Genomic DNA, 15,943 nt, shown 5'->3' with positions numbered 1-15,943 from the left:
CTTCAAAAAGAACTCAGTCTTCATGGGAAGCGGACTTGGCCCAATGGATAGGGCGTCCGCCTACCACATGGGAAGTTCAAACCCCAGGCCTCCTTGACCCGTGTGGAGCTGGCCCGCAAGGAGTGCCGTGCCATGCAAGGGTGTCCCCCACGCAGGGGAGCTCCACACGCAAGGAGTGCGCCCCATAAGGAGAACCGCCCAGCCTGAAAGAAAGTACAGCCTGCCCAGGAATGGCGCCACATACACGGAGAGCTGACACAACAAGATGACGCAATAAGAAGAAACACAGATTCCCAGTGCCGCTGATAAGGACAGAAGCAGTCACAGAAGAACACACAGCAAATGGACACAGAGAGCAGACAACTGGGGGGGAAGAGAGATATAAGTAAGTAAGTAAGAAAGAACTCAGTCTTCTTGACAAACCTGCATTTTCCCCATCGCACACCAACTGTAAGCCAGGTTAATGAAAGGGATAGTGAGTATAGGTGATTCTTTGAGTCATAAATCTGAAAATTCTGACTTTACAAACCACAGTGCTGGTTTATAATAGTTGTAGTGGTTTGCTGTGGTTATGAATTCCAAAAATAGATATTGCATTATGTTTGTAATCTGGTCTGTACCTGGGCGTGATTAAGTTATGATTAGGGGTTTGATTGGGCCACATCATTAGGACATGGCAAAGGACAGAGTTGGGGTTTTTGATGTTGAAGTTTTGATGCTGAAGCCTTAAGCTAGAACTCCGGTAAGTAACCTCACAGAGGAAAGAGAAGCAAGCCCCAGAAAGAGAAGAACCCTAAACCCAGAGAGAAGCAAGACCCTGGAAGGGAGAAACCCAGGAAGCCTGAACCCTCACAGACGTCAGCAGCCATCTTGCTCCAACATATGAAAACAGATTTTGGTGAGGGAAGTAACTTATACTTTATGGCCTTCTATCTGTAAGCTCCTACCCCAAATAAATACCCTTTATAAAGGCCAGAAGATTTCTGGTATTTTGCATCAGCATCTCTTTGGCTGACTAATAACAACAGGTACCACAGAATCCCAGATATTAGAGCTATACCTAATTTTGCAGATTAGTAATATTCAGCTCTCAGAAAATACCTACACCCTTCTGCCCTGAATAGGGCCACATTTTTTAAAACTTTACTGACGTGTAATATACAAACAGAAAAGTATACATACCATAAGTGATAAATTTTACAAACTGAACAAACCATATGAACAGCATTCAAAGCGAGAAACACAAGATCAGAATCCCACCAGCTCCCCTTAAACAACAAGAGTTTATTTCCGATAGTGCTTTAATGCCTCACCATTGGAGCAACTATAATATAGAGGGGATCAATTCTATACATGGTAAATGGGAAGGCCACAGCTACAGTTCTGGGCGGCTCTCCTTATGAGGCACACTTCATGCGCGTGGGGCTCCCCTACGCGGGGACACCCCTGCATGGCAAAGCACTCCTTGCGCTTATCAGCACTGTGCATGGGCCAACTCCACATGGGCCAAGGAGGCCCAGGGTTTGAACCGCGGACCCCCATGTGATAGAGAGACACTCTAACCATTGGGCCAAGTCTGCTGCCTATATGTTTTTTTAATTACTTTCCCTTTCTATTTTCCATGTTTTCTGTGTTCAGTGCTTATTATCTTGAAAACTAAAAAAAAAGTGGGAAAAGTGTTGAGTTTTCACTTCAGAGTGAGAAATTTTATTTAAAGGACAATTTTCTAATAAGAAATTTCAGTGGTCCAAAAGATAAAAAGGAGCTTCTTAACTCATTCGCTTCATTTATTCTTGTCTTTTCCAGAGATAAGGCTGGGGAATTATTTATTTCTCACACATTCTCCTAAGGTCAAGTTCGTAATCATTACTGTTTCTCATTTCTTTCAACCAGAGTTATATACACACCTGGCCACACCGATGACCATATGGCTCTTCTTTTAGAAGAGGAAAATGCTCTCTTTTCTGGAGATTGCATCCTAGGAGAAGGAACAACTATATTTGAAGACCTCTATGATTATATGAACTCCCTAAAAGAGCTATTGAAAATTAAAGCTGATATTATATATCCAGGTTGGTAATTTTAAAAAAATCTAATAAACCATTTGAATTGAATGGTGGGAAAGGTTCATTTTGGCTTATCTCTTGAGTATGTTTTGTTTATGTTTTTTCCCTTGAAGAGATCCATATAAACTGCTTCTTTAAATGACACTCAAAGGTCTTGTCTAGCAATGCAGCTAAATTTTAAAAGATAAACAAAAGTAATATGAAGAACTTTTTTTATGAACATATGAGGGTTCTTTTTTTTAATAACTACACTGCCATACTGTTCTCAAGACTGTTAAACAAAGGATATAAGCTTACATTAGAACAGGAAAATGTTTTTATCCCGTAAGCTATCTTCAGATTTGTTAATTTGATTGCTATTGTGGACCAAATTTAGCTGTGAAGCCTTGGTCATTTGACCTCTGAGTTTTAGTTTCTTCATACTACCATATCCACTGTAAAATGCTATATTTATTTCCATTCTCCAGGAAAAAACAAAAACAAACCTGTTGCTAGTATCTCAGATACCACTACCCTGCTCTATAGTATGAATCTCCCCTCTATCCTAAAAGTGGAGAATGACACAAGACCTAACAAGGAGGGGCCCTAAAAGGAAAGAGGGACTAATTTTCTAAGTCTTAATTTACTCCTGTCCAAACAGCCACAGAACGATCTCTTAGGTTCTCTCAGGAGTTCCTGCTGTTGAGAGGATAGGAAGCATACAGTGACGGCGGGCATTTAGATGACTGTTATGACAAAAGGAATGAAAGCTGGCAGCTCTTTTTTTTTTTAATAGAGAAGAGAGTAGATATTCTGAGCACTCACATTCGAGCTAGGCTAATGAGAGGCTGCCAGGTAAAGGTAAATGAGTGGTTGCTTTAGTGAATCAAGTGGCTTATTACCACAGCAGGAGCTTATATGTAAATTATGCTTTGTAGCCATAGCTACCCTATATTAAAGCTTGCTGCCTGAGGTGCTATGCAGGAGACTCTACAGCAGTCACCCTCACAAAAACCCTGTGAAGCAGGCAGCAGTGCTCTCATTGCTCAGAGATTCAGGGACTTCCTCATGGCCACACAGCCAAGAAATGACCGTCTGTGTTCTAACCAGAGCCCAAGTTTTTTCCACAATGTAGGTTAGGCCTGCTTCAAGATATTTTGTTCTAAAATAGTTTAAACATTCCTCTTGCAGACTTATAAAGACATTAATTTGAACTGTCTTAGGAAGTAAATTTCAGGATAACTGGATCTAGATTTTCCACATTTCTCAATTACTAGCCTTTACTCTAGAATATTAAATTTCCATTTGTCTTGTGATTTTTTTTTTCTTTTTTAGGAGGTACCAGGGATTGAACCCAGGACCTTGTACATGGGAAGCAGTTTCTCAGCCGCTGAGCTACATCTGCTCTCTTGTCTTGAGAATTTTTAATAGATCTTGATTAGTTCCTTGAAGCTGTTCTTTCATGTTCTCCTCTTTCAGCCTTTCTTAAGCTCAGCATAGCAGCTCAGAGCACAGTTTGTGGAGTTGGGCTGGGTCAGAATCCCAGCCAGCCCTCCCTGGCATTGCGACCTGTAACCACCTCCCTGTACTTCAGTTTCTGCTATAAAGAGGGCATCATAACAGGTCCTACCTCATGCGGTTGTTGGGAGAATAATATGTTTTAAGCATTTAGAGCAGAGCCTGCATAAAATGAGCATTAGAGAAACATTACCTATGGTTTTGTTCTGGTTGCTATCTTTATTGCTGTATTTTTTTATTTTTTGAATATTTTTATTATTAATGTTTTGTGTTTTTAATGTGCACAGTAACATTTTCTAAGATTTTTATATCACATAATCAACTAATATTTTTAGCATTGTACATAATTGTTAAGTCTCATAATTATACCTGGCTAGCTTACCTAATAGTTTATATTTATGTCTATTTTAGTATGTTTTTTCAATATTTCATCTGAATTATTTTTAAACAGAATAAATTAACTTCATTTGCACTTAATATGTTTTATTGGTTGAAGTAATTAATATAATTATTTTACTTCAGGACATGGCCCAGTAATCCATAATGCTGAAGCTAAAATTCTACAATACATTTCTCATAGAAATATCCGAGAACAGCAAATTCTTGAATTATTTCATGGGAATGTTGAAAAATCATTTACAATAATGGAGCTTGTAGAAAGCATATACAAGGTAATTTTTGTTTTTCTTATTTGTACCTAGCCACATTTTTATTAGAATAATTTACTTAATAGACTATAGATAAGATAAACTTACCACATCCCAGAACAGAATAAATATGTTATTTTTGTAAGTCATACCCCACTTGTATAGATTTGAGACCAGAAATCTCAACTTTCTAGAATTCAGGGATTAAACAAACATAAAGAAGCTAGCCTTAGAAAAACAATTATAACTATCCTGAATGAGCCATTAAACCTTCTTACTCTAGGAGAGATTGTTACCAACAGCCTCATGATTACGGTCTGTAATGATTTATTATTTTAGCCTTCTTGATTATCTGGTTTTCTAGCCTGCAGCAAGTGAGAGGGTTGATCTACTGGAGATAGATATTGGGATAATAGCAGTGAGAAGTAATGGCTAACCATGGAAAAAATACACATCAAAGAACAGGAGTAGGGTAACTGAGTGTATAGAGAAAGAATCCCCACCCCTCAGTGGCCTCTGAGTACATCACTATACGACTGTACTACATGGCAAGCGATCAGTATAATTGTTTTTCAGCAAGTGTTTTTTAGATTTATGCTGTGTGGGCAGCATAACTTAGAGGTTAGGAATGTAGGCTTTGGAGTAAGACTACCTGGGTTTAACCCTCCCACTACCACCTACTATGTGACTTTGGGCAAGTTATTTAACTTCTGTAAGTCTCAGTTTCTCTATAAAATGAGGATAGTAATTGATTTTTTTAAGATTGTTTTAAGGACTAAGAGGTAATACATGTAAAGTTCTTAGCACAGTGCCAAATAGTAAGTATCCAATGAATATTTTTTTATTATTTTATTAATCACACCACCATCACCACTATTGCTACCTGTGCTTGACTCCAGCAATACAAAAATAAATAAATAAGATGAAGGTCCCTGTCCTCTAGGAGCTTACAGTCTATTGGGGAGACAGATGAATAAGCAAATAATAGAAATAGAATTTAACCAGTGCCGTAAAAGAATCATACATAGTGCTATGGGAGATTAGAGGCAGGAGTGATTGTCTGTAGGTTTGGGGAAAGATTTGATAGAGAAAGCAGAAAATAAGTAGAAAAGTCCATGGAGAAGGAAAAAAAGGAAGAGTATTCCACATAGAATATATTTAAAGTCATAGACATATAAAAGATGGAATGTTGTTTACAGGCTTAAGACATTTGAGAATGTAATAAAAGATTTGAAAACGTGAGTGTAGCAGTTTGATTTAGCTGTGAATTCCAAAAATACATAGTGGATTATGTTTGTAATCTGGTCTATTATTGGGTGTGATTGAGTTATGATCAGGGCTTTAATTGGGCCACATCATTAGGGCATTAAGTCCCACCCCTTTGTGGGGTATGGCATAAAAGCCATAGCAGAGAACACAGTTGAGGGTCTCTGATGTTGGAGTTTTGATGTTGGAGTTTGATGCTAAAGTCTTAAACTGGAGCCCCAGGAAATAAGCTCACAGAGGAAAGAGAAGCAAGCCCCAGAAGGAAAGGAACCTTGAACCCAGAGAAAAGCAAGGAAGGGAGGAACCCAGGAAGCCTGAACCCTCGCAGACATTGGCAGCCATCTTGCTCCGAATAGACTTTGGTGAGGGAAGTAACTTATGCTTAATGGCCTGGTATCTGTAAGCTCCTACCCCAAATAAACACCTTTATAAAAACCAACCGATGGAGTGGGTAATGTAAATATTTAAGTTGTATGAAATAGTTTGTTTTCTTAAAATGCTTGAGCACAGCCACTATATATTTTGTTGCCTTATTATTGTTTTAACTGAGTTCAGATAAAACTCTGTGATAACCTTCACAGGTGAGTCATTAAGTAACTGCCTATGCCTTAGAAAGCACTGGTACTGCATAGATGTATATCGACTGGGGGCGTGGGAGTGATAGGCCCCCGTGGGCAGGAGAGAACTAGATCCAGATTAAATTTTACTTTTGCCTCATATAACTAATGCAGGGCATGCATGTGTGTGTGTATAATGTGTGTAGTGGGAATTAGTTATAGGATCAATCTAAAATTTTGGATTATCTTTAAAATGTATATAAAAATCTAATAATCCATAGTCTTGCTGCAATAAGGTACTACTTAGGACAGTATATAAACTCTGTTAGACCAATAAGATAACACTGTCATATATAGCACAATAATTAGATTTTGTAAATTTGGTACAAGAAAATATTTCATATTTCATGGTAGTCTCCTAAATTATATTCTGGTAGAGTTTTCTGCAGTGCTAGAAATTATCTGTATCTGCACTGTCTAGCCACACACATGGCTACTGAGCACCTGAAAAGTTGACTATTGTAACTGAGGAACTGAATTTTTAATTGTATTTAATTGTATTCTTAATGATAGCTTTAATAATTCATTTATCATATAATTCACCCATTTAACATGTACAGTTCAATGGTTTTTAGTATATTCATTAAAAAATGATTTTCAATCATCACAATCAATTTTAAAGCATTTCATCACCCCATAAAGAAATCCTATACCATTTAGTACTCCCCTTTCCCTCAACCCTAAGCAGCCACTAATGTACTTTCTATCTCTATAGATCTCCCTATTCTGGACATTTCCAATAAATAGAATCAAATAACATGTGATCTTTTGTGGCTGGCTTCTTTCACTGAGAGTGCCATTTTTGGTTCTCCTGTGTTGTAGCATGAATTTCATTCTTTTTTATGGCCAATGACTATTTCACTGTTGTACCATATCTTATTTATCTCTTTATCAGTTGATGAACATTTGAGTTGTTTCCACTTTGGGGCTGTTATAAATATGGTGCAATGAAGTGCTGTGAACATTCTTGTATAAGTTTTTATGTGGACATATGTTTTCATTTTCTTGGATACATACCTAGAGTGGAATTGCTGGGTTATAAGGTAACTATGCTTAATTTTTTGAGGCACTGCACCATTTTACAGTCCTACCAGCAGTGTGTGAGAGTTCTAATTTCTAAAATTGTTTTGGATTTAATTAATTTAAATAGCCACATGTGGTTAATATTAATAGCTATTATATTCGAAACAGAAATCTAGAGAGTTATAATCTTCTCTACCCACTTGGCATATACTAGAGTGATAATGGGTGAGTTGCATACTCTTTTTTTTTTTTTTAAGATTTATTTTTATTTATTTCTCTCCCCATACCCCTCCCCCCCCAGTTGTCTGTTCTCTGTCCATGTGCTGCATGTTCTTCTTTGTCCGCTTCTGTTTTTGTCAGTGGCATGGGAATCTGTGTTTCATTTTGTTGCATCATCTTGCTGTGTCAGCTCTCCGTGTGTGCGGCACCATTCTTGGGTGAACTGAATTTTCTTTCGCGCTGGGTGGCTCTCCTTATGGGGCGCACTCCTTGTGCATGGGGCTCCCCTATGCGGGGACTCCTTGCGCACATCAGCACTGCCCGTGGGCCAGCTCAACATGGGTCAAGGAGGCCTGGGGTTCAAACCGCAGACCTCCCATGTGGTAGACGGACGCCCTATACATTGGGCCAAGTCCACTTCCCGGGTGAGTTGCATACTCTTAAGGGCAGTAAATTATTATTTCTTGTGACTGATTTAGGCACTAAGGAGAAATTGTAATCAAACGGTTAAAAATAATAGCTAATTGTATTCTCATGACCATTAATTCACCTCTCTCAAACTTCCTGCTTACTACTAAAAGGTAATTCCAGGAAAATCAGTCTTTAGTTTTAATAAATCAAGTTCTCCATACCTGAACACAATTTTAAGTGAATAAATTACTGTTGTAAGTCTACTACTACTTATTAATTCAGTTTTTAAAAAGTGAGTATATTGTACATATATACATAAATGATTAAAGAGAGGCAAACTTATTTTTCATAGTATTTTAGTAATTGGATTACATGTTTTTGGTGAGATTGATTTATCATACTCTTTCATATATGAATTTTTACTGTTAACTATACATTTGCAGGTATTATGTTTCAAACTGGCCTGCGTTTGAACACTAGCTCTGCCACTTTCTAGCTATGTAACCTTGGGTTTATGACTTCCCCTTTGCATCCATTTTTTCATCTGTTAAATGAGGATAATAGTATCTGTCTCATAATATCGTATAAAACAACAAGAAAGAGGGGATGATCAAGCAGCATTTGGTCTCTCTCCTCCTAAAACAGAACCACTCTGCTTTAGTTGGATCAAAGGGTTCTGCAAATGTAAAGAAACTACGAATTAAGTTTTAATTGTCTTAAAAAACAACTAATACAGTTTTGGAGAAACAGTTTTCACTGCTGTGTAATCTTATTCATATGAATGCCATATGTACATACTTTAGGAAGATAATAGAAAGGATGGCACAGGTCTTTTATACTTTACCCTTTCAGAAAGAACTGCATCTACAACAGAGCAACAGATGAGAATTTATTTGATCTTAAAGGTTTTCTTTAAAAAAAAATTCTAAGTCTTCTCAATCCATGATGTTATTTTCAAAAACATACAATAATAAGAAAACATTTCATCATAGCAATTTAAATCCTTTAGACAGGAAAGCGGACTTGGCCCAATGGATAGGGCATCCGCCTACCACATGGGAGGTCCACGGTTCAAACCCCGGGCCTTCTTGACCCGTGTGGAGCTGGCCCACAGGCAGTGATGATGCGCACAAGGAGTGCCGTGCCACGCAGGGGTGTCCCCCATGTAGGGGAGCCCCACGCACAAGGAGTGTGCCCCATAAGGAGAGCCGCCCAGCATGAAAGAAAGTACAGCCTGCCCAGGAATGGCACCACACACACAGAGAGCTGACACAACAAGATGATGCAACAAAAAGAAACACAGATTCCCAGTACCGCTCATAAGGATAGAAGCAGTCACAGAAGAGCACACAGCAGATGGACACAGAGAGCAGACAATGGGGGGGGATAAATTAAAAAAAAAAATCTTTTTTAAAAATAAATAAATAAATCCTTTAGACAGATGTTAAGTACTATTTATTCTGACTTTCAACCAATAACATTAAACACCTGTTGCATTTAAAATGGCATTGGATATTATAGAGGAATTTTTTCTTTCAAACATTGAAGACTTTTCATGAGCCTCACAGTGGACCAGTTGCAGAAATACAAATAACTAAAGCCCCTGCCCTCAAGGGGCTCATGGTTTAGTGAAGACTTGGTTTATGTTTAACAGATAATTGTAATATTGACTAACATAATAGCTCTCATTTATTGAGCACATACTTTGTGCTAAACACTATTTTAAATGTTTTCCTTATAGTCCCTCAAATTCTTACCACATAAAGATGAAACTGTTCCAGTTTAACAGCTGACTTTCAGTTTATGTGTCTCAGTTTTTCTAAGTAATTTTCCCAAAGCCACACGCTTATAAGTGAGGCTTGTCTGGAAAAGGCTTCAGAAACTTTTGATGATTCATTTGAATCTTCAAGAAAGAGTAAGCATTTTCCAATCCAGAACAGGGGAAAAAGGAAGTCATTCTACATGGAGGGAGCAATGTGTTCAAAGATTTGCAGTAATACCCTGAGTGTTTGAAAATCCACAAAGAAATTGCGTAAGAATGGAGCACAATACAAATGTGGATGGGCAGGAAGGGCATCGCAGAAAATGAGAAAGGAAATGCTGGCATGATCAGATTATGGGATGGCGTGATTGCCATGCTTAAAAAAAAAAAATGGAGGCTTTAGCCAATGATCTGGGAATAACCATCCAAGGATCTTAAGAAGGGGAGTCAAGCAATGAGATCTAGAAAAGCACACTGGTGGATATAGTATATGGTACTGGAGCTAAGGGAGAGTTTGGGGATTCATTAATGCATGATATTGCTGTGGGGAGTTTGTTGAGCAAAAAGAGAAGAGAGCCAATGATACAACTCTGGGACATATCAACATTTAAGGGAAATCGGAGGAGGAAAATCCATGATGAACATTAAATGGTAAGAGTGGTAGGATAACCAAAGGGAAAGAGAGGGCTTCAAAAAGAAGATAGTAACCAGTTGACTTCAGGTATAATGAGGACTGAAAAGAATCCATTGGATTTTGATTGAGATAACTTGGCAAAACATTTTCAGGGAGCTGAGAACTAGAGATGGTGAATTTAGAAGCTTGGCTGTTAAAGAAAGAGAAGGGGAATGAAAGGTCATAGGACAGTAGTTTTAATATAAGAAAGACTTGATCATGTCTGTAAGTTATGGGGAAGGAGTTTGGAGAGAGAGATGTTTATGTAATGCAAAAAGGGTGTAGTTGAAGAAGGAAGATTCTAGGACATATAGCAAGGGGATGATGCCAAGAATAAGTGGCAGATTGGCCTGATAAAGAAAGAAGAGTATTTTTTGCTCTGAATCTATTTTCAGGTTTGCATTTGTTAATATAAAGGCTGGAAGATGAGTGGCTTGATGCCTGGAAACTTCTATTTTTTTCTGTGAACCAGAAAGAGAGAGAACCTGTGAAGGGAGAAGAGTATAGTAGGGCAGGGGATTTAAGGATATAATAAAAGCTTGGAACAATTGCTATAAGAAATGGAAAAGAGATATTACCAGGGTAATCCCAAAGGATTCCAGATATCACAAAAGGCTTAGCATAGGTTGTTAAAAAAATAGAGAATAACTGTTTACCATCTTCCTTTTAAAGTATTTCACATGCTTGAGGAGATATCTGTCAAATATTTTTCCAGGCAAGTCTTCCAACAAGTCCAGGCAGGACACTTAAAATGGTACTGCTCTAATGCTAACTGTAGATGACTTCAGTAAACACAAGTCTTCCTTTTCTTGGGACTTTTCCCAAAGACTGTGATTTCATATTCCATCATTCTGAATTTTTCTTATCTCCTCTCCCTCTCCTCTTCTATCCCAACCTAACTTTATGGCTGAGACCAATAATCAGTTTTTGTTTTTGTTTTTATTTTTTTCAGAACTAGCCTTAATATTTGCTTTGTTTATCATTCAAACAATTGTCAAATATTATATTATTTCTTTAACAAAAGCAAAGGAAAAATTGGAAGTTGAAATGTAAATACTTGTATAAAAATGTGCAAAGATATTATCATTTATCCTAATAAATGGACTATAGGGCCTGCTGTCTGTAGTATCATCGAAATATCTAAGAATAATTCTTACATTCATTTAATCATTTTTTCATTAATAAAAAACTAGGGAAGCAGACTTGGCCCATTGGTTAGGGCATCCGTCTACCACATGGGACATCCGCGGTTCAAACCCCGGGCCTTCTTGACCCATGTGGAGCTGGCCCACAGGAAGTGCTGATGGGCACAAGGAGTGCCCTGCCATGCAGGGGTGTCCCCTGCGTAGGGGAGCCCCATGCGCAAGGAGTGAGCCCCATAAGGAGAGCCGCCCACTGTGAAAGAAAGTGCAGCCTGCCCAAGAATGGTGTTGCAGACACGGAGAGCTGACGCAGCAAGATGATGCAACAAAAAGAAACATAGATTCCCATGCCGCTGACAATAACAGAAGCAGACAAAAAGAACACGTAGCAAATGGACACAGAGAATAGACAACTGGGGAAAGGGGCGGGAAGGGGAGAGAAATAAATAAATAAAAATAAATCTTAAAAAAAAAAAAAACTAAAGAGTTCTTACTATATGCCATTATATTAAGCTTTGGGTATTCAGTAGTGAACAAAGCAGATGCTGTCATTGTCTTTATGATCCTTAAACGATCTATTTTATCTATGGCAATACAGTGACCTAAAGCAAGTCCTATTCAAAGTGAAATTGTGTCAGTTATTACTATATAAAATGTGTTTAACTTTCTTCTTTATTACATTTTGTTTTTTCCTTAAAGGTTCTAAATGGGTTAACTATTCTTTTTAAAAAAAAACAACAAATGGTTTCCTCTCCCCCTCATTTTTCTTTTAGGAAACTCCCAAGCATTTACATAAAGTGGCTGAACATAATCTCCTGCTTCATTTGAAAAAACTAGAAAAAGAAGGAAAAATATGTAAGTATACTTCCAAATTTTAATTTTTTTATTAAGAGCATTAAAAATATTTTTATAAATGGCACTCATTTCCTTTTAGGGAAAATAACACCCAGAATTCTCCCCTGGGTATCGTTTTGTTGGGTTTTTTTTAAGTATTACCAGGGATTGAGCCCAGGACCTCATATATGGGAGCAGGTGCTCAACCAGTGAGCTACATCTGCTCCCCAATGAGAGTTGGTTTTTTCATTTGTTTGTTTTGTTTTTAGGAGGTACTGGGGATTGAACCCGGGACCTCATACGTGGGAAACAGGCACTCAACCACTTGAGCTACATCTGCTCCTGAGTATCTCTTTTAATTAGAGAGACAGGCACTAGGAATCATCAGTAGCACAAGACCCAGGTGATCACAAATTGGAACTAAATGCTCCCACAGGAATTAGAGACTTGCTTAGGAGTTCTGATCCTTGCCCACCAGAATGACAAAACTATTTAGCAGGAAGAATGCATCTCTTCACTCAGACCACAAGACCACAAAGAATTTTACATGTAGAAGATTTGGCAACAAACAAAGGTTATAAATAGTGAAGATATTGTCAACCACCACACCATGGAGCCTAGAGTGCCTACAACTGAAAGCAGGAGGATTGCATCCAATATCCATGTGGAATCTAAGCCCCCTCTTGACATAGAAGTGCAACGGACACAACCAATCCAAGGTCCACAGAGAAAATGTGGCATTGATGTGGGAAGGGTGGCCATGGTGGCTGCTGGGTACGGGGAATGGGAGGAAGAGATGAGTTGTGGAGGTGTTTTCGGGACTTGGAGTTGTCCTGGGTGGTGCTTCAGGGACAATTACGGGACATTGTAGATCCCCCCAGGGCCCACTGGATGGAACGTGGGAGAGTATGGGCTATGATGTGGACCATTAACTATGAGGTGCAGCGATGCCCAGAGATGTACTTACCAAATGCAATGGATGTGTCATGATGATGGGAGAGAGTGTTGCTTTGGGGGGAGTGGGGGGTTGGGGCGGTGGGGTTGAATGGGACTTCATATTTTTTTAATGTAATATTTTTTTTTTAATGAATTTTAAAAAATTTTTTAAATAAATAATAGTGAAGATAGTAAACTCAATAAGGCCATAATTCTGTAATTATTTACTAGTGCTAGATTAATTCAAATTAATTATCTCTATAGAAGTTTAATTTTTAGAACCAAGAGGTTCAAGATGTGACTTCTGTGTAGAAGCCTTAGCAATATTTTTATTTGTACAAAAAAAATCAACTTTATATTGAGCAATAAAATTATTTTAGTAATAAATGTTTTTCTAGCCACAAGTAGGTTAAAATCCAGTGCATTTACTTATCTGTTGTTAACTTTTTACTCTCTTATGTTCTTTCCACAGTTAACACCACAGATTCTGAGAAGAAATGGAAAGCTAATCTTTAGTTCTTGATTAATAAAAGCTTTATTTGTTTTGGTTATTTTTTAAAGAAATGGCATGTTTTCTTAACTATGGATTATGTATAGAAAATAGAGTGTAGAACACTGAAAGCCCTAGATAGACTTTAAAATATCATATGTATTCTAAAATATATAAATTACAATATATTTTTAACATCTATAATATCTATAAAACAGGTTAGTTATCTAACCTTGATCTTATTTTACCAAAAATTATTCCGAATTCAATAGTTCATTAATTTCAGATTACATAAAATTTTTTCTAAAAATACAATTTAAGTAATATAAATTGGAGGTAATTCTTGAAAATTTGTTACCTATTACCAGTAGTCAGTAATACTATTTTCTATAGCTGTTTCAGTTAACAGTACAGATTTCAATGTAATCTTTCTTTTTCTTATACCCTTGTCTCTATCTATAGATATCAGCTTTGTTTTCATGTTTTTATCAATTATACTTAATGATTATATATTAGTTCTATAACTTTGTATTATTTATATGTTCTTATAATGGTGTCCTGCAAACGATTCATGGAAATCAACTAATGGTAATTAAAAAATATGAAATTCCCAATAGAAAGCACTATGTGATAATTATTTCTGTAATCCATCACTGCAACCAACTTATTTTCCAAGTTTAGATTTTAGTATAATCATCCACCACCTATATATGGTTTATATACCAGAAGTTTGTTTTTAAGTTAGAGGATTATAAGTCAGCATTTTTAAATATAAGTAATATTCATAAATGGTGATTAGGTTCTCAAGGTAACCCATCAATACTTACTTGACCCATAAGGTTGCCAAGCCATAATACTAAATTGCCGAACTAGAGTACTAAATTTCAGAATCCTAAAGATCTTCTTTCTTTGCTTTTCCCTAAGAGTAAAAATTTCTTAATTTTTTTAAACTTTCTTGTACAGCTTTACCTCTTTCTACCCCTTTTTCTAAGGTCCTAGAATTGTCATACAATTCTAAACACTTAGCCCTGTGCCCTGGGATTGTATTCCTTAAACTGTTCAATATGACAAAATAACTATGTGTCCTCCCTAATATCACCACCAGAAAAGAAAAATCGGTTACTCCCTTTGTCTCAGTGTAGTACATCAGCAAAATTTAGACAAGAAAAAAAATCAGATTATATGAATATGTGAGTGATTAATTACCTCTGAATATGCTTCTCCTCCATTCTTTCCTAGCCTGTGAATGAAAATACCATTCAGTTGAGAAAAAAAAAAAAACAGTAGACTTTCTTGCCCTTGCTTATATCCAGTTCTTTACCAGTACTTATTGCCTCTCCCACCTACAGAACTTATCATTGCCTCTTTTTTCCAACACTACTCCCAGTCAAGGCGATCATCCTCTATTGCCTGGACAAATGCAATAGCCCTTAACTCTGGTTTCACTGTTTCTATTCTTGGAGGTGAGTGGGGAGTAGGGTTGAGAAGGGCCTTCTGAGTTTGAGCTGAGGAAATCTCATGTACAAAGCCATAGCAGCATTGTCTTGAAGAACCATGGCACATTTCAGATATTGTGGATTTATTGCAAGTGGATTTACTGGAAGAGGAGTTGTAATGGAAGGCTAGTAAAATTACTGATTACTGAAAGCATTTAGGCAAGGGAAAGCTTTAACAAAAACAATGGCATTCATTTAGTGCCTGTGCATGCTGGGTACAGGACAGGCACTGGGTGTACAAAGGTGAACAAGTCAGCATCTCTGCTCTCGGAAGTAGCTCCTATTCCAGATGTAAAGACACAATTACAACATGCCATACCATTAGGTTTGTTTGGACTAAAAGAAGTGTATTTAACCTGGTTGGATTATAGAAAGTGCTGAGAGGAGCCTGAGCTCAGTATTTAAGGCAAAGAAGTTAGTTTGGGAGATGGGAAGAATTGTTCCAGTTGGAGAATATAGCATTTGCACATAAACAGAGGTATGACAGGTCGTCACATAGTTGGGAAACTACAAGAAATGTTGTATGACTAGAATACATGGTGTTGGTGGGTGCAGGTCCCTGGGATAACCAGAATTTCATGGGAACACAAATCTCACAGGAACCAATGTGGAGTCACTTAGCCAGGCTTCACACAGGCTGGAGTATACTCAAGGTAGGAATGGAAGAGCAGGTAGGTCAGGTTCCAGGAAAACCCAGATACTATTTTATTGCTTCTTCAACAGCAAGAACTTGTGCCCCACCACTGTGGTGCTTTCATTCCTCTTAACTCTTTCTAAAACTCCAGCAAACTACTGTAACCTCTATTCAATATACCCAGTGGTTTTGGATTACCCTGCTACTGCTTATTCATTTTCTGTTTAGTC

At 37.5% G+C, this 15,943-nt stretch overlaps 1 protein-coding gene across 1 annotated transcript in view; it reads left to right on the top strand.

The window, feature by feature from the left end:
- Positions 1-14,203, top strand: part of LACTB2 (lactamase beta 2) — a 31,943-nt gene extending 17,740 nt beyond the window's left edge. Inside the window, exons 4-7 of the mRNA XM_004449637.5 lie at positions 1,894-2,072; positions 4,086-4,234; positions 12,097-12,178; positions 13,566-14,203. Of these exons, the coding sequence (XP_004449694.1) occupies positions 1,894-2,072; positions 4,086-4,234; positions 12,097-12,178; positions 13,566-13,609 (454 nt within the window). The 3' untranslated portion in view covers positions 13,610-14,203. The remainder of the gene's footprint in view (positions 1-1,893; positions 2,073-4,085; positions 4,235-12,096; positions 12,179-13,565) is intronic.
- Positions 14,204-15,943: the final 1,740 nt, after the last annotated feature.

The sequence above is a fragment of the Dasypus novemcinctus genome, chromosome 14 (assembly GCF_030445035.2).
Source record: "Dasypus novemcinctus isolate mDasNov1 chromosome 14, mDasNov1.1.hap2, whole genome shotgun sequence".
Classification (NCBI taxonomy): Eukaryota; Metazoa; Chordata; class Mammalia; order Cingulata; family Dasypodidae; genus Dasypus; species Dasypus novemcinctus.
The sequence above is the reverse complement of the archived record's forward strand: the minus strand, read 5'-3'. Positions and strand labels throughout refer to the sequence as shown.